Source organism: Mobula hypostoma, chromosome 4, assembly GCF_963921235.1.
Source record: "Mobula hypostoma chromosome 4, sMobHyp1.1, whole genome shotgun sequence".
Classification (NCBI taxonomy): domain Eukaryota; kingdom Metazoa; phylum Chordata; class Chondrichthyes; order Myliobatiformes; family Myliobatidae; genus Mobula; species Mobula hypostoma.
The window spans coordinates 198728454-198755705 of NC_086100.1; the positions used below are offsets into that span (position 1 = coordinate 198728454).

Below are 27252 nucleotides of genomic sequence, written 5' to 3' on the forward strand. Positions count from 1 at the left end.
CTTCTTCTCTCTGTCTCTCTCTCATCTCTCCCTCTCATTCTCACTTCCTCATTTCTCTCTCCCATCCATTCCTCCCTACCCTCCTCTTTCTCCCCCTTTATCACGTTCTCTCCCTATAAATCCCTCTTTCACTCCCCCCATATCTGTCTTCCACCCTGTCACTTCTCTTTTTCTTCTCCCTTACTCACCCTCTCCCACTCTCTGTCTCTGTCACATCTGTCTCTCTCACCCCTATCTCTGTCCCTGTGTCTCCGTCCCCTTGTCCCTGTCCCCGTGACTTTCTCACCCCGCCAGTGACCCACACACTGGACTCTGCTACCACCCTCTGGTGCTCTTGTTACAATGCAGCCTGTCCAGCACCTCAGAATCAGGTTGAATATTACGTTGTGAAATCTGTTGTCTTGCAGTACAGTACAATCAAGTGGCTGCCTGAATTAGATGCATTTTCATGGAAATAATTAAAAAGGTATAAAAAAGACAAGCTGCTGTTTAACTGAGTGACAAATTATATATTAAAATGAAATACAGAACAAATTAGATACTGGTAAATACAATAAGACTGGTATTAGTCTCTAATAGTTATCAATGGAAAAATTAATTCAGTGTACACTGCCGTGTATGGGGGTCCAGTGTGGGGGTAGTATTTCTGGTGTCGTGTCCGCTCTGGGACAGCTCACTCACCCTTGGTCCCCACCAGACACTCAGCTCTCACCACCTGTGGCTCCAAGTAGCTGTTTGCATCGGACAGCGGCCACACCCCGGTGCAGCACTTCGACAGGTGGGCTAAACCAGGTGAGGGTAGCCAGCAGACCTCTGTTGAGACAGGGACTGACTGTCCTACCATATGTAGTCAGCTCCAGCAGACTGGGCAGGTTAGGTCGACAGTGAAATCCAATGCCCAGGAAAGTGGTTCTGCAGTGCTCTGTGGAAAGCACAGGGCAGGACTCAGGGTCATCCAGTGCAACCAAGGAAGAACCCAGACGTGACAACTACTCATACCAATAGACCTGGACTTCTGAGGTCGAGAGAGTGGAACTGTCCCAGTGTAATGACTTTTCCACCTTTAAATACCCTCCCACACAGATTTCACTGTCTTCATTGGATGTGATGGACAACCAACACATTGCTGTGTTCTTTTGATTGACTGTAAATGAACGAAGTTAGCACAGACACCTAACGGACAAATTTCTACTGATGTACTACAATGAGCTTTCTAACTGGTCGCATCACCACCTGGGATGGACGGGCACCTGCACAGGATCAGAAAAAAACTGCGGAAAATTGCAAACAGTCAGTTCCATCACGAGCACTAGCCTCCCTATCATCAAGGACATCTTCAAAAGGGGATGTCTCAATCTATCTTTAAGGACACACTTCACCCAGGACATGCCCTCTTCTCATTGCTACCATCAAGGAGAAGGTGCAGGAGCAACATGAATTCTTTGTCCATTCAGAATCTGGATGGCAGAGGGGATGAATCTGTTCTTGAAACGATGAACGTGTGTGGCTTCCGGCTCCTGCACCTCCTCCCTGATGGTGGCAATGAGAAGAGGGCATGTCCTGGGTGATGGGGTCCTCACTGATGGATGCTCCCTTTTTGAGGCATCGCCTTTTGAAGGTGACCTTGATGCTGGGGCGACTAGTGCCCATGGGATGCAGTGCTAGCCGGAGTGCACCAGAGTGCATCAGTCACCTCTTTAAGAAAAAAGCCGAAATAAACAAGCTAATTAATTAGGTGCTGCCCAGGATGATTTGAGTATCTCAGAAACTGCTGGCCTCCTGGGATATATACGCACAACAGACTCTGGAGTTTACAAAGAATGGTGCCAAAAACAGAAAAAAAAACATCCAGCAAGTGGATTTAACAAGATGTTTTCGCTCACAGAACAGCCACTCGCTGGATGTTTTTTTGTAAAGTAGAACCGGCTCGCTGGAGCTGGTGGTGGGGGTGGGGGGGGGTCTTCCCCACCCCGCTAAGTCACTCACGGAGGTGGTGAGTGGCTGTGCAGTGAGAGAGGGAAGTGTGAGCATTGGGAGGGGAACGTCTGGAAAGGGGAGGGGGAAGGGGAAGGAAAAGGAAGGAATGGAGGAGGGATAAAGGACTGAGAGAACAGCTGAGAGGATCATAGGGGTCTCCCTCCCATCCATCGGGGACATTTATCAGGAACACTGCATCTGCGGGGCCCTTAGGATTAATGAGGGTCCCACCCATCAATCCAGAATCCTCTTTAACTTTCTACCATCAGGCAGGAGACTCTGATGCAAAAAGACAAGAACGGTTAGAATGAGAAACAAGAGAAATGAGAAATTCTTACTTTCCTAAGTTATTGTGCGTTATATGTGTGTTATGTGCACTACTGTGCCTTACACCCTGGTTCAGAGAAACGTCTCATCTGACCTTATACATTATATCGTTAAATGACAATGAATTTGATTTGTATGGACAAGGGAGGTGCTGGAGTGCTTGCAGGACTACTTTGAGCCGGCAGACTGGATCTTCGAGCCCGGGTGAGTATGCCGCAGTTGTCACCGACTTCATTAAAACCTGTGTGGATGAGTGTGTGTCTATGAGGACTTACTGTACGTTCCCAAACCAAAGCCATGGATGGACAAGAAGGTTTGTCGTCTACTGAGGGTCTGCGCCATTCAAGTCTGGAGACCCAGGAATATACAAGAAGAACAGGTATGACCTATGATGCTACCTCAAGAGCAACAGAACAATTTCAAATGAAGTGGGAGGTGGAATTGGATGCGTGTCAACTCTGACACGGTTTGCAGGTCGTTACTTCCTTCAAGCAAAACCCAACATCATGAACGGCAGTGATGCTTCACTTCCAGACAAGCTCAGTGCCTTCTATGCTCACTTTGAAAGGGGAATAAAACTACAGCTATGAGGATCCCCACAGCATCCGGTGACCCTGTGATCTCTGTCTCAGAGGCCAATGTCTGGCTGTCTTTCAAGAGGGTGACCCTCGCAAGGCAGAAGCCCCCGATGGAGTAAGGCTCTGAAAACTTGTGACTGTGTTCAAAAACATTTCCAACCTCTCACTGCTACGGCCGGAAGTTCCCACTTGCTTCAAAAAGGCAACAATTGTACCAGTGCCGAAGAAGAATAATGTAAGCTGCCTTAATGACTATCGCCCGGTAGCACTCACTTTGACAGTGATGAAATGCTTTGAGAGGTTGGTCATGACTAGACTGAACTCCTGCCTCAGCAAGGACCTGGACCCACTGCAATTACCCTATCGCCACAATAGGTCAACAGCAGATGCAATCTCAATGGCTCTTCACGCAGCTTAAGACCACCTGGACAACACTAACACCTATGTCAAGATGCTGTTCATCGACTACAGCTCAGCATTTAACACCATCATTCCCACAATCTTGATTGAGAAGTTACAGAACCTGGGCCTCTGGACCTCCTTCTTCAATTGGATCCTCGACTTCATAACCGGAAGACCACAATCTGTGCGGATTGGTGATAATATATCCTCCTCGCTGACGATCAACACTAGTACACCTCAGGAGTGTGTGCTTAGCCCACCGCTCTACTCTCTATATACCCATAATTGTGTGGCTAGGCATAGCTCAAATATCATCTATAAATTTGCTGACGATACAACCATTGTTGGTAGAATCTCGGATGAGAATGAAAGGGTGTACAGGAGCAAGATATGCCAACTAGTGGAGTGGTGTCACAGCGACAACCTGGTACTCAACGTCAGTAAGATGAAAGAGCTGATTGTGGACTTCAGGAAGGGTAAGATGAAGGAACACATACCAATCCTCATAGAGGGATCAGAAGTGGAGAGAGTGAGCAGTTTCAAGTTTCTGGGTGTCAGGATCTCTGAGGACCTAACCTGTTCCCAACATATCCATGTAGTTATAAAGAAGGCAAGACAGCGCCTATACTTCATTAGGAGTTTAAAGAGATTTGGCATGTCAACAAACACACTCAAAAACTTCTATAGATGTACTGTGGAGAGCATTCTGACAGGCTGCATCACTGTCTGGTATGGGGGTGGGGGGCTACTGAACAGGATCAAAAGAGGTGCAGAAGGTTGTAAATTTAGTCAGCTCCATCTTGGGAACTAGCCTATAAAGTACCCAGGACATCTTCAAGGAGCAGTGTCTCAGAAAGGCAGCATCTATTAAGGATCTTCAGCACCCAGGGCGTGCCCTTTTCTCGCTGTTACCATCAGGTAGGAGATACAGAAGCCTGAAGGCACACACTCAGCGATTCAGGAACAGCTTCTTCCCCTCTGCCATCCGATTCCTAAATGGACATTGAACCCGTGAACACTACCTCACTTTTTAATTTGTATTATTTCCGTTTTCGCACTATTTTTAATCTATTGAATACACATATATTGTAATTTATTTATTTTTCTTCTAGATTATGCATTGCATTGAACTGCTGCTGCTAAGTTAACAAATTTCATGACACATGCCGGTGATAATAAACCTGATTCGGATCCTGATTCATTGCTGCAGTCGGAAGTTTCCACCTGCTTCAAGAGGGCAACAGTTATACCTGTGCCCAAGAACAGCATGCTGAACTGCCTTAAAGACTATTGTCCAATAGCACGTACATCTACAGTGATGCAATGCTTTGACAGGTAGGTCTCAGCAATGACCTGGACCCACTGCAATTTGCCACAATAGGTCTACAGTGGATGCAATATCATTGGCTCTTCACGTGGATCATCTGGACAATACAAATACCTATGTCAGGATGCCGTTTATTAACGACAGCTCAGCGTTTAACAAATTCTTCCTGCAGTCCTGATCGAAAAGCCCCAAAATCTGGGCCTCTGTACCTCCTTCTGCAACTGGATCTTTGACTTTCTCCCTGGAAAACCACAAACTGGGCAGATCAGAAATAACACCTCCGCCTCACTGACAATCAACACTGGCGCCCTTCGAGGGTGTGAGCTTAGCCCACTGCTCTCCTCTCTCTACACCCACGGCTGTGTGGCTAGGCACAACTCAAGAGCCATCTATAAATTTGCTGATGACACAACTGTTGTTGGCAGAATTTCAGATAGTGACGAGAGGCTGTACAGGAGTGAGATAGATCACCTCGTTGAGTGATAATACAACAATGGCCTTGCACTCAATGTCAGCTAGACCAAAGGACTGAATGTGGACTTCAGAAAAGGTAAGCTGAGGGAACGTGCACCAGTCCTCATAGAGGGATCAGAAGTGGAGAGAGTGAGCAGTTTCAAGTTTCTGGGTGTCAGGATCTCTGAGGATCTAACCTGGGACCAACATATCGTGCAGCTACAGAGAAGGCACAACAGCAGCTATATCTCATTCGGAGTTTGAGGAGATTTGGTATGTCATCAAAGACACTCGCAAATTTCTACAGATGTGGAGAGCATTCGAACTGGTTGCATCACTGTTTGGTCTAGAGGGGGAGGTGGTGGTGGCTACAGCACAGGATCAAAATAAGCCACCGAGCGTTGTAAGCTTAGTTAGCTCCGTCATGGCTATCAGCCTCCGTAGTACCCAAGACATCTTCAAGGAGCGGTGCCTCAAAAAGGCGGTCTCCATCCTTAAGGACCCCATCACCAAGGAGATGCCCTGTTCTCATTGCTAACATCAGGTAGGAGGTACAGAAGCTTGAAGGCACACACACAGCAATTCAGGAACAGCTCCTTCCCCTCGGTTATCTAATTCCTAAATGGACATTGAACCCTTGGACACTACCTCACTACTTTTTTTATTTTTAAATTTTTATTTTTCTTTAACTATTTTATATACTGTATATATACTTAGATTTTGGCATTGTATCGGATGACCGGAAGATTGCAAATGTTACTCCGCTATTTAAGAAGGGTGGGAGGCAGCAGAAAGGAAACTATAGACCTGTTAGCCTGACATCAGTGGTTGGGAAGTTGTTGGAACCGATTGTTAGGGATGAGATTATGGAGTACCTGGAGGCACATGACAAGATAGGCCAAAGCCAGCATGGTTTCCTGAAAGGAAAATCCTGCTCGACAAACCTACCACAATTCTTTGAGGAAATTACAAGCAGGATAGACAAAGGAGATGCAGTAGACGAGGTGTACTTGGATTTTCAGAAGGCCTTTGACAAAGTGCTGCACATAAGGCTGCTTAGCAAGATAAGAGCCCATGGAATGACAAGGGAGTTACTAGCATGGTTGGAGCATTGGCTGGTTGGCTGAAAACAGAGAGTGGGAATAAAGGGATCCTATTCTGGCTGGCTAGCAGTTACCAGTGGAGTTCCATGGGGGTCAGTGTTGGAACCGCTGCTTTTTACGATGTATGTCAATGATTTGGACTATGGGATTAATGGATTTGTGGCTAAATTTCTCGATGATACAAAGATAGGTGGAGGAGCGGATCGTGTTGAGGAAACAGAGAGCCTGCTGAGAGATTTAGATAGTTTAGGGGAATGGGCAAAGAAGTGACAAATGAAACAAAATGTTGGAAAGTGTATGGTCGTGCATTTTGGTGGAAGAAATAAATGCACAGACATTATTTCGATGGGGAGAGAATTCAAAATGCAGAGGTGCAAAGGGACTTGGGAGTTCTTGTGCAGGATACCCTAAAGGTTAACCTCCAGGTTGAGTTAGTTGTGAAAAAGGCAAATGCAATGTTGACATTCATTTCTAGAGGTATAGAATATAAGAGCAGGGATGTGATGTTGAGGCTCTATAAGGCACTCATGAGACAACACATGGAGTAATGTGTGCAGTTTTGGGCTCCTTAGTTTAGAAAAGATATACAGTACTGACATTGGAGAGGTCCAGGAATGAAAGGGTTACCATATGAGGAATGTCTGGCAGCTCTTGGGCTGTATTCCCTGGAGTTCAAGAGAATAAGGGGAGATCTCTTAGAAATATTCTGAATGTTAAAAGGCCTGAACAGACTAGAAATAGCAAAGTTATTTCCCACGGTAGGGGAGTCTAGGACAAGAGGGCAAAACTTCAGGGCTGAAGATTGTCTATTTAGAACTGAGATGCGGAGAAATTACTTTAGTCAGAGGGTGGTAAGTCTGTGGAATTTATTGCCACAAGCGGCTGTGGAGGCCAAGTCATTGGGTGTATTTAAGGCAGAGATAGACAGGTATTTGATTAGCCAGGGCATCGAAAGGTATGGGGTGAAAGTAGGGGAGTGGGGATGACTGGAAGAATTGGATCAGCCCATGATTGAATGGCGGAGCAGACTCGATGGGCTGAATGGCCTACTTCTGCTCCTGTATCTTATAGTCTTATGGTCTTATTGCAATTCATGTTTCTTTTCCTTCATATCATTTATCACACTGAATGCTGCCGCAAAACAACAAATTTCACAATGTACCCCGGTGATAATAAACCTGATTCTGACAATGAAACTAAAACTCTTAAACTTGTATCAGGTTTTCCAGAGAAAACAACCCAAGGTCGTCCAGCGTCTTCTCACAGCACCTGCCCTCTACTCCAGGCACCATCCTGGTGAACTTCTGCACTTCCTTCCTATGATGGGGAGACTGCATGGGAAAGTTTGCAGTGCGAAGAGCACTATATGAATGTACACGGCATTTGAAAGTTGTACAAGTTTTAGTAGGAAGGAAGTTCAGGGCGGGGAATCCTGGCGCAGACCAAGTGCATTCTTGCGTGGTTATTAATAACCACAGTGTGTTCATGGTGCATTGTTATCCTGGGGAAGGGGCACAGCAGAAATGTCACAGACATTGTTAGGATGTCTATAACACAAGCCTGGTGTTTCATGCCCTCCCCATTGCCCATGCGGAAGGGTACCTGAGACAATGAGCACAGAAAAAGATCCTTCGTCCAACACATCACTGCCAACCTGTCTGAATGGTAAAAATGATTAGATTTATTTGTCATTGAGAGAAGGAGGGGTTCATAGAGATGGGGAGGGGGTTCAGAGATGGGGATGGTCACAGAGATGGGGAGAGGTGTAGGGGACAGAAGGGTTTACAGAGACAGGAAGCGGGGGTCAGAGAGGGGGATGGTCACAGAGACTTAGAAAGGTGTAGGGTACAGATGGGGTTTACAGAGACAGGGAGGGGTGTAGGGGATGGAGGGAGTTACAGAGACAAGGAGGTGTGTAGGGGATGGAGGGGTTACAGAGACAGGGAGGGGTGTAGGGGATGGAGGGGTTACAGAGACAGGGAAGGGTGTAGGGATGGAGGGTGTTACAGAGACAGGGAGGGGAGTGGGGGATGGAGGGGGTTACAGAGACGGGGAGGGGTGTAGGGGCCGGAGGGGGTTACAGAGACAGGGAGGGGTGTAGGGATGGAGGGTGTTACAGAGACAGGGAGGGGTGTAGGGGATGGAGAAGGGTTACGGAGATGGGGAGGGGTGTAGGGGATGGAGGGGGTTACAGAGACAGGGAGGGATGGAGGGGTTACAGAGACAGGGAGGGGTGTAGGGATGGAGGGTGTTACAGAGGCAGGGAGGGGAGTAGGGGATGGAGGGGGTTACAGAGACGGGGAGGGGTGTAGGGGCCGGAGGGGGTTACAGAGACAGAGAGGGGTGTAGGGATGGAGGGTGTTACAGAGACAGGGAGGGGTGTAGGGGATGGAGAGGGTTACAGAGACAGGGAGGGATGGAGGGGTTACAGAGACAGGGAGGGGTGTAGGGGCCGGAGGGGATTACAGAGACAGGGAGGGGTGTAGGGGCTGGAGGGGGTTAAAGAGACGGGAGGGGAGTAGGGGACGGAGGGGGTTACAGAGACAGGGAGGGGTGTAGGGGATGGAGAAGGGTTACGGAGACGGGGAGGGGTGTAGGGGATGGAGGGGGTTACAGAGACAGGGAGGGATGGAGGGGTTACAGAGACAGGGAGGGGTGTAGGGATGGAGGGTGTTACAGAGGCAGGGAGGGGAGTAGGGGATGGAGGGGGTTACAGAGACGGGGAGGGGTGTAGGGGCCGGAGGGGGTTACAGAGACAGAGAGGGGTGTAGGGATGGAGGGTGTTACAGAGACAGGGAGGGGTGTAGGGGATGGAGGGGGTTACAGAGACAGGGAGGGATGGAGGGGTTTCAGAGACAGGGAGGGGTGTAGGGGCCGGAGGGGATTACAGAGACAGGGAGGGGTGTAGGGGTTGAAGGGAATTAAAGAGACGGGAGGGGAGTAGGGGATGGAGGGGGTTACAGAGACAGGGAGGGGTGTAGGGACTGGAGGGGGTTACAGAGACAGGGAGGGGTGTAGGGATGGAGGGTGTTACAGAGACGGGGAGGGGTGTAGGGGATGGAGGGGGTTACAGAGACAGGGAGGGGTGTAGGGGATGGAGGGTGTTACAGAGACGGGGAGGGGTGTAGGGGATGGAGGGGGTTACAGAGACAGGGAGGGGTGTAGGGGATGGAGGGGGTTACAGAGACGGAGTGGTGCAGGGGTCAGAGGAGGTGACAGAGACAGGAGGGGTCACAGAGAAGGGGATGGTGTCACACAGAGGGTGTGGAGTCTGTTCGTGAGGGAGGAGTGCTCAGTCACCTTCTGGGCCTGGCCGCCGGCGCCTCCTGCGTGACAGCTTGTCACTGGACATGGGAAACGGGAGGCGGAACTCCAGCAGTGACTGCGGATACAGAACGGCCCTTTCCCAAAATAAAACAGAGCAACAATGCATCAGTATAATCCCGGATAACGGCCCGACCCGATTGGATCAGAGTCGAAATTCCGGTTAACTCCATCACTGCCAGATGCGGTGCATGTGGCTGACGGATTTAGCCCGCACCAAGCCGTCTTTTTAGATCACACACTCTCGGGGTCAGACACGGAGAGAAACTCTCTCCACACTGTCCCATCACACACTCCCAGGGTCAGATACAAAGTGAAGCTCCCTCTACACTGTCCCATCACGCACTCCCGGGGTCAGACACGGAGAGAAACTCCCGCTGCACCGTCCCATCACAAACTCCCGGCGTCAGTATAGGAACTAGTTCTGTCGGCCAGCTGTTGGAGGACGTGAGCGCGTGGAGCGGCCGTGAACAGGGATTGGAATTCTTGGTGGAATGGTGTTTTTGTCCTCAGAGAGTTCCCTTAGCCTGAGACCAGCCCGGTCTGTGACCGGAAGCGCTGTCTATGCAGTGGGGTTTGTGCGGGGTCCTATTGTTCCACTGCACACAGCCCAACACACACTGAGCATAGCCGCAGGGCAGTGGGACGGGGTCTGATCTCTTACTCCCAGCCTCACTGCCCCACAAACTCCAAGCAGTCTCACCTGGGGGGAGAGTGGGTGGAAGAGAGCTCAACCCCTTCCACGAGCCCCCTCTTCCCTCAATCCCTCCCATTCCAAACCCTCCCTTTCTATCCCATCCCAAAAGCCTCCTCTCTCAAATCCTTCCCATTCCAAATCCCTCCAATCCCAAAACCCTCCCCTCTCAAACCTCCCTATCCCAAATCCCAAAAACCTCGCATCCAAATCCTTCCTATTCCAAACGCCTCCCATCCCAAACACCTCCATTCCAAATCCCTCCCATCCTAAACACTTCCCACCTCAAACTTCCCCATCTCAAACGTTGCCATCCTTAATCCCTCCCCTCCTAAACAACTTCCATCCCAAATCCCTCCTATCTCAAACACTTCCCACCCCAAACGCCCCATTCCAAATCCCTCCCATCCTAAACACTTCCCATCCCAAATCTCCCCATTCCAAACACCTCCCATTCCAACCCACCCTCCAATACCAACCTCTTCCCTTTCGAATCCCATACCTCAACATTACATCTCTCCCATTCCATCCCACCCTGATACCTAGCCCCAAACTTCAACCTTTCCATGACCCCATTTTTTCTGCCTCCTCTCCGGCCCTTCCCACATCCAATCTCCCCTCCCACACCCTCTCTCTTCCCCTCACCTCATCCTAGCCCACCTTCACCACCCACCGCTGCCCCAGCCTCAGTCCCTCTTTCCCCATCCGACTTCATCCCCGCCCCCCACCCCCAGCAATGGGCTCAGAGCGGGGTGGGATGGCGAACACGGAGCGGTCAGGCTGAGGGACAGGGAGATGGTGGAAGGGTATTGGGACAGTTGGCAGGTGATAGAGTCTAAAAATGATGGGCGACCATCGAGATGGATGGGAGGACGGTCTTCCGATGTCACGGAATGGCGGAACGCACGGTCGCAGTGCCCTCTCCGGCCTCAATCAGTGCGGACATTTCTCGTTCTGCTCGTCGTTTCTATGACTGGAAAACACTTCTGTTCATAAAGCGCACGACTATTTACTATGTACACCCATTCTGAATGATATTTAATTTACCTATACGTATATGGCAATGTTTTTATGGGCTGTGTGCGATGTACGTTGTGGGGGTGCACCGTGGTATGGAGGAACGTTTCACTTGGTTGTAAATAAACCTCAACTTGAACCTCTGGTTGAGGAGGTCGTCCAGAGTTTCGGGCGGGACATTACACTGTGATGTTCCACTACAAACTGTGGCCAGAGGTGGCATCCATCGGTAAGGGACCTTTCCACCCGTGACAAGCCCCCTTCCCCTGTCCATGAACCCTAATCTGACACCTAACCGCCCTCTCTGTCCCCGTCCCTACGAACCTAAACAACGAGGCCTGAGCCACGAACCCGATGTGGTTGAGGCCTCGTCTGTGTGAGTGTATGAGCGTGTAGGCTTGTGAGTGTGAATGCACACGCACAGCGTGTGAGTGTGAATAATTATATTTAAGTGTGTATGTAGTAGAAAGTGGGAGTGTTGCTGTGTGTATGTAGGTGTAAGTCCTCTGTTCCCAATGTCAACTTGAGTCGTGCAGATGTGGGTTTGCCAGTGAGCGTGGTTAGGTGAGCCCCGTGTGTGTGAGAGTCCCGTAGGTAAGTGTGAGGGTGTGTGGGTAGTTCGTGTGCCTGTGTGAAACCTGTGTGTTTGCCATTGTGAGTTTTCGAAGTCAGTGTGCATGCCCCGTGCGTCAAAGTCCTGTGTCCGTGTGTCAGTGCGAGTGCACTGCTAAGTGTGTGTGTGAGTGTGAGCGGCGCACTCAGCAGGAGCCGGTGAAGGGTTAATCCCGGGGCGGGACCACCCCGCTCCGAGCCACCGCGCCTGACACAGTGCGAGCGGAGCGGGCGGAGGCACCGGGTTACGGAGCGGAGCGAGAAGAGGGCCGTAAAACATCGCGCGCTCTGCCGCCCACCTCCGCAAGCGACGAACACCGGGGGAACAGCGCTGGACGGGGCGATCGCTGGGTGAGTCCGTCCTAATCCCCCGCGACAGCATCTCCACCCCCCACCCACCGACCTCCGTCACCCGGAATACGACTGCCTGTGGGATCTTACCGTGTCCAGGGAATGCGCTCTGAGGGGCATCCCCTCCTTCCGCGAGGGATCCACTCCCCACCTACCCCCTGTTCTCACCGACCATATACACCCAACACCTCCCCCTTCCCTGTACATCGCCATACATCCCCTCCCTCCCTATTCACCTCCAGCCTTGCGACATGCCTCTCCCTACCCCTTCTCACTCCTGCCTCCCCCCGACCCTACACCCTCATCTGTTCCCCCCTTTTCCCTGTATCCCGTGTTCTCCCCCCCCCCCCCACCACCACCCGATTTAGGCTACATCCTGACAACACCATCTGACAACATAGGCGCTGCTACAGCCCCAGATCTCTACCTTCGGTATCTTTCCGTCGGACGTCTGGCCTCGGGACTAAACTTTGGTACCCCACCCTTCTTCTCCATCTCTCCCTCTCTCCCACCCGGCACCATTTCTACGTTTCCAATGTTAAGACGAGGTTGGTAGGTCTCAAGTGCGTCAAATGTTACGGGGAGATGTCAGAAGAATCGGGTTTAGAGGGGCAATAAATCAGCCGTGATGGAATGGCAGAGCAGATTCGACGGGCCGAATGGCCCAATTTTGCTTCTAGGTCTTATGGTCATTAAAAACCCGGGCGCTGTAATCCCTGCGCTGTTCCTCCATTGGGTTCGGCGTTGCCTGAGGTGTTGGTCGCAGGGAGGGTGCGGATGGCATTTCCGGGACAGAGCGGAGGCTCCAGGGTTAACGTGGGCAGAACACCCACTCACCGGGGCTGTGTTCCCTGGGGTTTAGGGGCCGTGAGGTGGATCTGAGGGGGAGAGACCGCCACACCTGGTTGAGACTCCGACTTCCAGGTAAACTTGTTTTAGATTTAATTTGGTTTGAGTGAGTCGCTGTTATTGCCTCTCATCATTTTGTACACTTCTATCACCTTCTAGTTTGTCATAAAAATTAGGAAGTCTGCAGATCCTGGAAATCCAGAGTAACGCATGGAACATGCAGGTGGAACCCGGCCGGTCCGGCAGCATCCATTGAATGAACAAACACGTTTCGGCCCGAAACGTCGACTCTCTATTCATTTCCACAGAGACTGCCTGACCGGCAGAGTTCCTCCAGCATGCTGTGTGCGTTGTAGCAATGATCCCCGCCGCGAAGTTTGTACGCGGATCTCCCAGCCACCTGTTACTTCTACGGCCTGGAAGAGACCGTGCACCACATGTACAGGACGTGGAGTGAGCGAGGCTGCATCTCCTGTTCGCCAGTCTGCGGGGGCCGCTCCTCGCCTTCTGGTTGCATTTTAGCCCCAACTTCTTGGGGGAGGGGGCGCAAGGGGAGAGGAGGATGTCCTAGTAGACATGCTTCTGGAGCTGTTGAAACTGGAGGTGGGCAGCGGAGGGTTCTGCCCAGGGCGGCTGCCTGCCGATGATCCAGGGATGTGGAGGTACCTCGAGGTGTTCCAGGGCTATTGGGTACCACAGGCAGACGGGAATATTTTAATTTAGATTGTGTTCGTCACTGTCATTGTTCCTGTGTTTGGCGTAGTATTGTAGAATTGTAATTTGCAATAAGTGTGTTTTTGTAAAACAAAGGGAAATTATTGGGACTCGCCTCCACACTGACAGAGATGAGGAGGCCCTCCCTCACATTCTGAAGACAGGGGGTGGTGGTCAGTGGATCTTATTCTGTCTGGAGTCTGTGACTAGTGGAGTTCCACTACCAGGGCGTCTGCTGTTTCTGATGTGGGTAGCCAATCATGAGAGGTACAGATCAGGTGGATGATCACAGACTTTTCCCCAGTGTAGGGGAGTCAAAAGTTTAAAGGGGGGGAGGATTTTTGGAGCAGGTTGGACACGGCTGGTGGCGTAGTGGCATCGGCATCGGACTTCGGGACGTAAGGTCCCGAGTTCGAATCCAGCTGGCTCCCCTGCACGCTTTCCATCCATGCTGGGTTACGAGCTGGTGATCTCTTTGGAAACTCACCCGGCAGAAAGCAATGGCAAACCACTGCTGTAACTTGCCTCGTACGCGGTTCCCCACTAAGTGGAGGGAAAATCGTCCGTTAACCGGAGAGACTCCGGATGCGACGTACCTTTCCTTTTTTTCACATTGAGGGTGGCGAGTGTATGGAACGAGCTGCCGGGGCAAGTGGGAGGGGTGGGTAAGTGAAGTGGTAGAAATCGGCGTGTGCGGAGTTGAAGCGCATTGGGTGAGAGAAAACTGTAGGATAGCAGGGTGAGTGCAGAGGGTGTCCCAGCTCGAGCAGGCAGCGACCATGGTGGTGTGACGGTCTGCGTAACACTGGTATAGCGGCTGTGACCCGGGTTCAGTTCCCGCCTGTAGTGGTAAGGAGTGGGTACGTCCCCCGCCCCTCTGTGAACACGCGGGTTTCCTCCGGGAGCTTCAGTTTCCTCCCACATACGGGTTAGGGTTAATAATATGTGGGCATGCCGTGTTGACGCAGGGACCGTGGAAACACTTGGGTGCCGCCCCCCAGAACATCCTCGGGCTATGTTGCTTGTTTATGGGGATCATGATGCTGTCTTTAGCTCGGGGAAGCAAGAACTGCGCGAACAGGAAGGCGAAATTCTCAGAGAATATACAACCACTTCTGCGATACCAGAGACACGAGGCGCATGTGGCAGGGAATTCAGAGGGTTACTGACTCCAAGTCTACCCTGTGCGTCAGTGACCAGGATGTCTGACTCCGCGACAGGTTGGATGTCTTTTACTCCCGGCTGAATGCGCGGAACGAAGTACCGGCAGGGAAAGCGCCCCTCCCCCAGGGGAGGTGACACTCTGTCAGGCTGAAGCTGAGGTGAGGAAGACCCTGGCCAGAGTCAACCCGCGCAAAGCTGCAGTGCCCGATAATATACCAGATTGGGTTCCGAAAGACCGCGCAGCCCAGCTGACAGATATATTCAACATCTCTGTGGAACTATCCATTATCCCCTTGGTTTTCGAAGCTGCAACCATCATTACAGTACCAAAGAATGCGACAGTATCCTGCCTAAATGACTATCGTCCTGTGAAATACGTTGAACGGCTGGTCATGGAGATCTTTACTCCCGGATACATTGGACCCTTTGGAATCCGTTTATCGCTCGAACCGATCCACTGATGATGCAACAGCCTCTTCCCTTCCACTCCGTCCTGTCCCACCTGGAAAATGGGGTCTCATAAGGCAGGCTGCTGTTTATAGACTTCAGTTCAGCTTTCAACACTTATCCCAGAGGGTGGTGAATCTGTGGAATTCTCTGCCCAATGAAGCAGTGGCGGCTACCTCAGTAAATATATTTAAGACAAGGCTGGATAGATTTTTGCATCGTGGGGGAATTAAGGGTGATGGGGAAAAGGCAAGTAGGTAGAGATGAATCCATGGTCAGATCAGCCATGATCTTATTAAATTGTGGAGCAGGTTCGACAGATCAGATGGCCGACTCCTGCTCTTATTTCTTATGTTCTTATGTTCTTAAACCAAACTAATCGTTCATCTTTATCCATGTGTGTGTGAGAGACAACGTCTGTGTGTCTGTGTGTGTGTGTGTGTGTGTGTGTGTATCTGTGTGTGCATGTGTGTGTATATGTGTGTGTCTGTGTGTGTGTGCGCGCACATGCGCGTCTGTGTGTGTGAGAGAGAGACAGAAAGAACCTGTCTGTGTGAGGGAGAGAGATTGTGATTCATTCTCTCTGTCCACCTCTCCCCGCCCCTACCACTTTCCCTACAAGTAACAGTGCCTATGTGATATAAACTCAGTGGCCTCTTTATTAGGTACACCTGTACACCTGCACATTTAATCAGCCAATCATGTGGCAATATAAAAGCATGCAGACATGGTCAAGAGGTTCGGTTGTCTGGACCAAACATCAGAATGGAGAAGAATGTAATCTAAGTGACTGGCCGTTGAATGTTTGTTGGTACTACACGGGGTTGTCTGAGCTTCTCAGATGCTGCCGATCTGCGATTTCCATGAAGAACAATCTCGAGAGTTTACAGAGAACAGTATAAAAAATCCAGAGGGACAGTTCTGTGGGCAAAATCGCCTTGTTAATGAGAGAAGTCAGAGGAGAATGGCCAGACTGGTTCAAGCTGACAGCAACTCAGATAACTTTACAAAAGCAGTGTGCAGAAGAGAATTTCTGAAAGCACTACACATCGAACTTTGAAATGGATGGGCTACAGCAGCAGAAAACTACGCCAGATTCTGATCCAGTACCTAATAAAATGGCCACTGAGTATATTTCCTCACCCTCAGTACCGCCATCTCGGCTTGCCTTCGCTATGCAGAACCCAGGAAAGTAACCTCAGGCTCGGTGTGTCCACCCAGGACACGGGGCTGGGCAGGGCAGTGTGGTGGGGGCTCCCGGCCAGCTCCCAGAATGACCAGTCCTCTGCTGTTTTCCAGGGATCGCCCAGGAGGAGTGCCGGAAGCCTATAACATGAACTCAACCATCAACACCCCCATCGCGAAGTGGGCTCCAGGTAGGACTGTCCCTTCCCACCCCAGCAGACCCTACCCCCTACCCCACCCCTTTCCCTCATCTCCAGACATGTAGCCTAGCCTTGAGGGAGAACACTGAATGCTAATCTAGGGAGAGTATTTGATGTAGTATACCGGGGCTTAGACTACTCAATAAACATTACAGCAGAGATTCCCATCCAGTCCATGCCAGCCAGCTAGTCCCACTTTTCTGTGTTCAACCCGTGTCCTTCAAAGCCTCACCAATTCATGGACTTGTCCAACCGCTTCTTCAATTACACTATTGTTCTGGCCTCAACGACTTCCTCTGGCAGCTTATTCACCTACCCACCACCCTGTCTCTGTGAAAACGTTGTCCCTCAGGTCTCCTTTCAATCTTCCCCCTTCATTTTAAACTTGTACTGTCTAGATTTATGCTCTCTAGCTTCTCCCCCTACTTTTGGGAAAAGACTGCGACCGTCCCCTTTATCTCTGCCCGTCATGATTTTATAAACCCCTATCCGGTTACCCCTCAGCCTTCTTCACCCCAGGGAAAACAGTCCCAGACTGTCCAGCCTCTCCTTAGCACTCAAACCCTCCGGTCTCAGTAAAATCCTGGTGAATCTTTTCTGCCCCTTCTCTAGTTTAATGACAGCCTTCCTGTAGCCGGTGATCAGAACTACACACAGTACGCCAGGGACTCAGCAATGTCTTTTACTGTGTAATATTATGTCCCAGCTTCTGTACTCAGTGCCCTGATTTTTAGGTTTACAAAATTATGAGGGGTACAGACAGAGTAAATGCGAGTAGGCTCTTTCCACTTAGATTAGGAGAGATAAATACGAGAGGACATGGCTTTAAGGTGAAAGGGGAAAGATTAGGGGGAACTTCTTCACTCACAGAGTGTTGGGAGTGTGGAACGAGCTGCCATCTGACGTGGTAAATGCGGGCTCACTCTTAAGTTTTAAGTATAAATTGGATAGATTCATGGATGGGAGAGGTCTGGAGGGTTATGGACTGGGTGCAGGTCAATGGGACTAGCGGAATAAAGTTTCGACACAGACTAGAAGGGCCGAATGGCCTGTTTTCTGTGCTGTAGTGTTCTATGGTTCTATGATGAAGACCAGCATGCAGCATAGCATCAGTCATGCACTTGGCCCCGACACAATGAGAAAACAAGAACACTTACGTCAGGCTGCTGTTTCTGGATATCAGTTCGGCATTCAGTGCTATTGTCCCACAGACCTTGATGGACAAACTCCTACTCCTCGGTCTAAACACACCCCTGTGCTGCAACAGGGTGTTGCACTTCCTAACCAACAGGCCTCAAATAGTCAGGATGCACGACCGCTCCTCCCTCCGCACCATTCTCAACACGAGTGACCCCAGGACTGTGTACCGAGCCCGTTGCTGTACACTCTGCTCACACGTGTCTGCATGGCCAAATCACATCGTCAAGTTCGCCGATGACACAATAGCGATGAGACAGCCTACAGAGAGGAAGTGGGGTTTCAAACTTTGAGCAGTTTCAAACTCCTGGGAGTGCACATCTTGCACTACCTGTCACGGTCCCAGAACATACCCTACACAACGTACTCATAATGACATACTGGTGGGGATGAGAGCAGAGCAGAGATGGCTGAAATTTCCGGGAATAGTTCACAAGTCGCAGGATAGATATGTCCCACAGAGGAAGAAGTTCTCAAATGGTAGGGTTAGGCAACCGTGGCTGACAAAGGGAGTTAAGGACTGCATGAAAGCCAAGGAAAAGGTAAATAAGGTAGCAAAAGTGAGTGGGAAGTTGGGTGATTGGGAAGCTTTTAAAATCCAACAAAAAGCAACTAAAAAAAGCTGTAAGAAGGGAAAAGATGAAATATGAGGGCAATCTAGCCAATAATATAAAGCAAGATACCAAAAGTGTTTTTTTCCAGTTATATAAAGAATAAAAGGGAGGTAAGAGTTGATATTGGACCAGTGGAAAATGATGCTGGTGAGGTAGGAATGGGGGACAAAGATGAACAGATGAACTTAATGGGTACTTTGCATCAGTCTTCACTGTGGAAAACACTAGCAGTGTGCCAGAGGTCCATGAGTGTCAGGGAGCAGGAGTGAGTGCCATTGCTATTACAAAGGAAAAAGTGCCAGGCAAACTCAAAGGTCTCAAAGTGAATAATTCACCTGGACCTGATGGACTACATCCCAGAGTCCTGAGAGAGGCTGCTGAAGTGGTAACAGATGCATTGGTCATGAGCTTTCAAGAATCACTTGATTCTGGCATGGTTTCGGAGGACTGGAAGATTGCAAATGTCACTCTACTCCTTAAAGAGGAAGGCAAAAGAAAGGAAATTATAGGCCATTTAGCCTAACTTCATGGTTGGGAAACATAGAAACATAGAAACATAGAAAATAGGTGCAGGAGTAGGCCATTCGGCCCTTCGAGCCTGCACCGCCATTTATTATGATCATGGCTGATCATCCGACTCAGAACCCAGCCTTCCCTCCATACCCCCTGACCCCTGTAGCCACAAGGGCCATATCTAACTTCCTGTTAAACATAGCCAATGAACTGGCCTCAACAGTTTGCTGTGGCAGAGAATTCCACAGATTCACCACTCTCTGTGTGAAGAAGTTTTTCCTAATCTCGGTCCTAAAAGGCTTCCCCTCTATCCTCAAACTGTGACCCCTCGTTCTGGACCTCCCCAACATCGGGAACAATCTTCCCACATCTAGCCTGTCCAATCCCTTTAGGATCTTATACGTTTCAATCAGATCCCCCCTCAATCTTCTAAATTCCAATGAGTACAAGCCCAGTTCATCCAGTCTTTCTTCATATGAAAGACCTGCCATCCCATCAATCTGGTGAACCTTCTTTGTACTCCCTCTATGGCAAAGATGTCTTTCCTCAGATTAGGGGACCAAAACTGCACACAATACTCCAGGTGTGGTCTCACCAAGGCCTTGTACAACTGCAGTAGTACCTCCCTGCTCCTGTACTCGAAAAGTGTTGGAGTCTATTATTAATGATGAGATTTTGGGATACTTGAAGACCAATGATAAAATAAGTCAAAGTCAGCATAGTTTCTGTAAAGGGAGAGGCAAATCTGTTAGAGTTCTATGAGGAAGTTAATACATAGGATGTACAAAGGAAAGGCAGTGGGTGTCATTTACTTGGATTTTCAGAGGGCTTTTGATAAGGTGCCACACATGAGGCTGTTAACAAGATAAAATCCTATGGCGTTACAGGAAAGATACTGGCATGGATAGAGGAATGGTTGACAGATAGGAGGCAGTGAGTGGAAATAAAAGGAGTCTTTTCTGGTTGGCTGACAGACTAGTGGTGTTCCTGAGGGGTCAGTATTTTCACATCATTTGTCAATAATTTGGATAATGGAATTGATGGCTTTGTGGTGAATAGTGCAGATGATGCGAAGATAGGTGGAGGGGTAGGTAGTGCTGAGGAAGCAATGCGATTGCAGCAGGACTGGGACAAATTGGAAGAAGGAGCAAAAAGGTGTCAGATGGAATACAGTGTTGGGAAATATATGATAATACATTTTGGTAAAAGAAACAATAGTGCAGACTATTATCTAAATGGGGAGAATGCAAGACTCCCAGAAGATTAATTTACAGGTTAAATCTGTGGTAAAGAAGGCAAATGCAATGTTAGCATTTATTTCAAAGGGAAATAAAACATAAAAACAATGATATAATGCTGAGCCTTTATAAGATACTAGTCAGGCCGCACTTGGAGTATTGCCAACAGTTTTGGGCCCCGTATCTCCGAAAGGATGCATCGTCATTGGAGAGAGTCCAGAGGAGGTTAATGAGGATGATTCCAGGAATTCCATGTGAGGAATGTTTGGCAGCTTTGAGCCTGTACTCACTGGAATTTAGAAGAATGTGGGGGACCTCATTGAAACCTACTGAATGTTGAAAGGACTCGATAGTGTGGATGTGGAGAGGATGTTTCCTATGGTGGGAGTATCCAAAACTGGAGGGTACAGCCTCAAAATTGAAGGGCAACCTGTTAGAACAGAGGTAAGGAGGAATTTTTATTTGGCCAGAGAATAGTAAATCTATGGAATGCTCTGCCACAGACTGCAGTGGAGGCCAAGCCCATGGGTATATTTAAGACGGAAGTTGATCATTTCCTGATCGGCCAGGGCATCAAAGGACATGGTGAGAAGACAGGTGTATGGGGTTGAGTGGGATCCAGGATCAGTCATGTTGGAATGGTGGAGCAGACTCGATGGGCTGAATGGCCTAATTCTGCTCCTATGTCTTATGGTCTTATGGTCTAATAGACATTAAACGCTTCTGTAAATCTGTCAGGGTTGTCTATTGTATCTAGTGGTCCCAGTGCAGCCTCTATATTAGTGAGACTTGACATTAAGTTGTAAGACCCTTTGTCAAACACCTCTGCTCCATCCACCAAAAGCGGAAATTCCCAGTGGCCAAACATGTTAATTCCTATCCCCATTCCCGTTCCAACATGTCCATGGCCTCCTCTTTTGCCATCATGAGGCCACTGTCAGAGTGGAGGAGCAACACCTCATACTCCGTCTGGGTGGTCTCCAACCTGATGACATAATCATCAATTTCTCCTTCTGGTAATTTTTCCCCTCTTCTTCTATTCCTCACTCTGGTCTCTTACCTCTTCTCCTCACCTGCCAATCACATCCCATTGAGAACCCACCTCCTTCCCTTTGTCCCATGGTCCACTCTCCTCTCCTATCAGATTCCTTCTTCTCCATCCTACCCCCTTGGTTTCACCTTCTCTCTATCCTCCTTCCTCTCCCCTACCCGACCTTTTTATTCCGGCATCTTCCCTCTTCATTTCCAGTCCTGATGAAGGGTCTCGGCCCGAAACGTCAGCTGTTTATTCATTTCCAGTGTTTTGTGTGTGTGTGTTACTTTAAACAATTTTGAATCTTAAAAAGCCTTTTTCACTGCCCTGTCTATTTGTGTTGCCAGTTTCAGGGAACCATTTATCTGTGCATCTAGGTGTCTCTGGTCTGCAACACTCCCCAGGGTGCTCTCGTTTACTGTGTGTCTTCTGCCACGTTTAACAACTCAACACTGAATGGGTCGGCACAGTAGTGTAGTGGTTAGCACAGCGATTTACAGTACCAGCGACCCAGGTTCAATTCCTGTCGCTGACTGTAAGGAGTTTGTACTTTCTCCCCGTGATGGTGTGGGTTTCCTCCGGGTGCTCCAGTTTCCTCCCACAGTCCAAAGACCTACCAGTTGATCATTGTAAGTTGTCCGGTGGTTAGGCTAGCGTTAAATTGGGAGATTACTGGGCGATGCGGCTTGAAGGGCTGATTCCATGCTGTATCCCAATAAATAATAATAAAAATACTACCATCAGAGAGGAGGCACGGGAACAGCTTCTTCCGCTCGGCCATCAGATTTATAAACAGTCCTTGAACTCATGAACAGTTCCTCTTTTGCACTATTTTATTTTATTTTTTATCCTAATTTATATTCATTTTTTATGTATTACACTGTACAGCCCCTACAGAGAAAAACAAATTGGACAACATTTGTCAGTGATAACTGCACAAAGACAGCATCCAGCTTTGGGGCTGAGCCCGGTCGAGGGCTTCACCCGGTTCCACGTTGTGGTTTTGAACTCATGAAGACTACGTCACTATTTTGCTGTCTTTTGCCCAACAATGTTTTTTTTTCGATATTCCTTATTGTACTGGTATACTTTTTTAAATGTACTGCTGCAAAACAACAAATTCACGTCATATGTCAGTGATATTAAACCCGATTATCAGCATCCAACGGGTTTACAGAGATGTCAGCCTGGGTTCCAGTTCCCACCCCCGCTACACAACACCACGGGTCCCCTCGGATAGACCAAAGGGGCTGAGCAGCCTGTGCGGTGTGCGGAGACGCGGGTCCTCGATTCCCGTGTATCCCGAGTGCGAGCCTGACGTCTCTTTCTGCTCCGCAGACCCTAGAGAGGAGAATCCGGCGAACAGAAGCCCGGGGAATGGATCTGCACTACAGCCGGAGACCTGTGCGATTGCCCCCCTCACACCCAGAGTCTCACCGGTAGGTGGATCACAACCCCACACCCACAAACCACTACCCATACACTTCTCCCACCTACACACACTCCCCACTCGTCAACTTAGCCGGACCTAGCCACCACACCACCACCCCCGCCCAACACACACACCCAGAGTCTCGCAGGTGGGTGGATCACTCCACTCCCCTAACTCCCCTCACTCCTCACTCCATATTCACATCCCCCCACTCCCCACTACACACACACACACACACACACACACACACACACACACACACAGACACACACACACACACATCCCTTACCGGCAGACGGAGCACTTGTCTTCCCATGTCTTCTCCCCTCCCCACATACACACACCATAAGACATAGGGGCAGAATTAGGCCATTCAGCCCATCGAATCTGCTCCGCCATTCCATCAGGGCTGATTTATTATCCTTCCCAACCCCATTTTACTGCCTTCTCCCTGTAACCTTTGACGCCCTGACGAATCAAGAACCCATCCTCCGCTTCAGGTATACTCAACGACCTGGCCTCCACAGCCATGGGTGGCAATGAATTCCACAGATTCACACCCCTGCCACCCCGTTCCACACTCTGGTGAGTGAATCACACTCCCCACTGCGGTGCTGACCCATTCTTCGTTGTCCTTGGTATCCAACAAAAACAGGAAACCTGTGCGGGAGAGTTTTTAAAGTAGAAAAGCCGTTGCTCTGGGGCAGTTTCACTCTCTCCACGTCAGAAATCCGGGTCCAGTGGTAGGAACAAGTGTCACAGACTGGGATCTTCCCTGGTTGCAGTGGACGGCCGTGATGTCTTCTATGCCTTGCCGAGCCCTTCGCTCTCCACGAAGCGTCACAGTACAATACCACCTTTTTGCCCGTGGATCTCACTGTTGATCTCATCTGCCCAGTCACACGCTGGGATAGGCTTGCCCCTATCTCACTGGGTATGCGGCCGCCGGCTAGATCACCTGGCTTAGCCCCGCCTGTCGAAGTGGTGGAACGGCGTGCGGCCGCTGTCACAGGCAAATAGCTAGTCGGAGCCAGAGGTGAGAGCTCAGTGTTCAGTGGGCACCAGAGATGAGTGATCCGCCCTGGAATGGACACGACAAGCCCCTTCACCCAGAGGTGCTACCCCTCACTGGACACCCCAAACATCCCACTGACCCCATTACCTCCCAGCAAACTGCCCCCCCCCACCACATACACAACTCCGTGCACTCTCCTGATCTTCATGCACTCTAAACACCTCGTCTCCGCGCACTATCTCCCCCCACCCGCTCCTCATGTACTTCCCTTCCTCGCCCCACCCCCACCGTCTCAGGTCTGAGCGCGTTTGGCCTGATCACGTCTCCATTTCCTTCTCAGTGCTCCCCCCGTCGGGACGCCCCGCCCTCTCAGTCTTTCCTCGCGGTGGTCGCGATTGATTTCGGGACCACCGCCAGCGGGTACGCGTACTGCCTGGTCCGGGAGCCGGGAGCCATTCATATGATGAGGTATGTGGAAGAGGGAGTGCGGGCGAGGGGTGGGGGGAGTGGTGACAGGGAGGGGGCTCAGGAGACACATACCGGGTGCGGAGCGTTGGGGAGAAATGCTCCAGCGAGGGAAGTGAAGCACGGAGACAGAGTGTGTCAGTGACCCCACTCGGCCCCTCGGTGAGGGGTCCAATCTTTGCCTAGTCCGTGATCCCCCCACCGCTGGCATCCAGCCATTGTAGTTCCCATTCCCCACTCCCACACCGACCCGTCTCTCCTCAACCTCCTCCGCGGACAGGGTGAGGCTTGCTGTGACTGGCGAAGCCACAAGGAGCGATGCGCTAACTAGCGCTCGGCAGAACCAGGGTCAATTCCACCGCTGTCGGTATGGGGTTTGACGATCTTCCCGTGTCCAAATGGGTTTCTTCTGGGTGCCCCGGTTTCCTCCCACATCTCAAAGGCGTTAGTAAGCAGAGTTGATACCTGAACCATGGCAACACCCGACAGCTGCCCCAGCACATCCTCACGGATTTGCTTGAACACAAAAGACACATTGTGTTTCAATGAGCATGCGACAAGTAAAGCTATTTTTTTCTTTAATCTTTATCATTAAAATTGAGCCACATGGATGAGAAACATAGAACATAGAAATCTACAGCACATTACAGGCCCTTCGGCCCACAATGTTGTGCCAACCATGTAACCTACTCTAGAAACAGCCTAGAATTTCCCTACAGCATAGCCCCCTATTTTTCTAAGCTCTATGTACCTATCTAAGAGGCTCTTAAAAGACTCTTTTGTATCTGCTTCTACCACCGTCACTGGCAGTGCATTCCATGCATCGACCTCTCTCTGTGTGGAAAAACTTACCTCTGACATCCCCCTTGTACCTATTTCCAAGCACCTTAAGACTATGCCTCTTCATGTTAGACATTTCAGCCCTGGGAAAAAGCCTCTGACTATCCACACGATCAATGCCTCTCATCATCTTATACATCTCTATCCAGGTCACCTCTCATTCTCCTGTCGCTCCAAGGAGAAAAGGCCGAGTTCACTCAACCTATTCTCTTAAGGCATGCTCCCCAATCCAGGCAACATCCTTGTAAATCTCCTCTGCACCCTTTCTATGGTTTCCACATCCTTCCTGTAGTGAGGTGACCAGAACTGAACACAGTACTCCAAGTGGTTTGACCAGGGTTCTATATAGCTGCACCATTACCTCTCAGCTTCCAAACTCAATTCCATGATTGATGAAGGCCAATGCACCATATGCCTTCTTAACCACAGAGTCAACCTGCATAGCAGATTTGAGTGTCCTTTGGACTCGGACCCCAAGATCCCTCTGAACCTCCACACTGCAAAGAGTCTTACCATTAATACTATATTCTGTCATCATATTTGACCTACCAAAATGAACCTCCTCACACTTATCTGGGTTGAACTCCATCTGCCACTTCTCAGCCCAGTTTTGCATCCTATCAATGTCCCATTGTAACCTCTGACAGCCCTCCACACTATCCACAACACCCCCAACCTTTATGTCATCAGCAAATTTACTAACCCATCCCTCCATTTCCTCATCCAGGTCATTTTTAAAAAGCACAAAGAGTAGGGGTCCCAGAACAGATCCCTGAGGCACACCACTGGTCACCAACCTCCATGCAGAATATGACCCATCTACAACCACTCTTTGCTTTCTGTGGACAAGCCAGTTCTGGATCCACAAAGCAATGTCCCCTTGGATCCCATGCCTCCTTACTTTCTCAATAAGCCTTGCATGGAGTACCTTGTCAAGTGCCTTGCTGAAATCCATATATACTACATCTATGGCTCTACCTTCATCAATGTGTTTAGTCACATCCTCAAAAAATTCAATCAGGCTCATAAAGCACGACCTATCTTTGTCAAAGCCATGCTGACTATTCCTAATCATATTATCCCTCTCCAAATGTTCATAAGTCCTGCTTCTCAGGATCTTCTCCATCAACTTACCAACCACTGAAGTAAGACTCACTGGTCTATAATTTCCTGGGCTATCTCTATTCCCTTTTTGGAATAAAGGAACAATATCCGCAATCATCCAGTCCTCTGGAACCTCTCCCATCCCCATTGATGATGTAAAGATCATTGCCAGAGGCTCAGCAATTTTCTCCCTCACCTCCCACAGTAGCCTGGGGTAGATTCCCTCCAGTCCCAGTGACTTATCCAACTTGATGCTTTCCAAAAGCTCCAGCACATCCTCTTTCTTAATATCTACATGCTCAAGCTTTTCAGTCCACTGAAAGTCATCCCCACAATCGCCAAGATCCTTTTCTTACCTAACCAGAAGGTAAAGTTCAAAGTAAACTTATTCTTATTAAAATATATATATGTCACCATATGCAACCCCGAGATTCATTTTCTTGCGGGCTTACACGATGATCAAGAAACACAGTAGAACCAATGAAAGACAATACCCAAAAGGGTGGACAAATAACCAACGTGCAAAAGACATCAAACTGTGCAAGTATAAAAGAAAAAAAAATAGTAAATCTGAAATAAATATCAAGAACATGAGATAAAGAGTCCTTGAAAGAGAGTCCATAGATGTGGAAATAGTTCATTGACGGGGTGAGTGAAGTTATCCCCTCTGGTTCAAGAGCCTGATGGTTAAGGGGTAATAACTGTTCCTGAATCTGGTGCTGTAGGACCTAAGCCTCCTGTACCTTTCTCACGATGACCCTCTCAGCAATCCTCACAATCCTTCGTCGGGACTTGGGGTCAGATGCCTGGCAGTTCCCCTGTCTGTGGGTGATGCAGCTGGCCAGGACACGTTCAATAGTGCTCCTGCAAAAATTGGTCAGAATGGAAGTTGGGGAGAGGGGGTATCCTCACTCACCTCAGTCTCCTCGGAAAGTGGAAATACTGTTGAGCTTTTTTGACCAAAGAAACCATTTCCAATAAATCATCACCTATTAATTCCACTTGGCCAGATAAGGACCATATCCCTCACTGGTTTTAATGTCAGTCTAAGTGCTTTTAATCAGGGTAACTCTGTCT

At 49.5% G+C, this 27252-nt stretch overlaps 1 protein-coding gene across 2 annotated transcripts in view; it reads left to right on the forward strand.

Moving 5' to 3' along the window:
* The window catches only part of LOC134345868 (heat shock 70 kDa protein 12B-like), a 93084-nt gene that overhangs the window by 37394 nt on the left and 28438 nt on the right, over positions 1–27252 (forward strand). Inside the window, exons 1-4 of one of the 2 annotated variants that reach the window (XM_063047182.1) lie at positions 12599–12638; positions 16639–16715; positions 22658–22758; positions 24107–24234. In XM_063047182.1, the coding sequence (XP_062903252.1) occupies positions 16673–16715; positions 22658–22758; positions 24107–24234 (272 nt within the window). In that variant the 5' untranslated portion in view covers positions 12599–12638; positions 16639–16672. Of the gene's footprint in view, positions 1–12598; positions 12639–16638; positions 16716–22657; positions 22759–24106; positions 24235–27252 lie in introns of those variants that run through there. The other variant, XM_063047183.1, reaches the window with a different exon arrangement.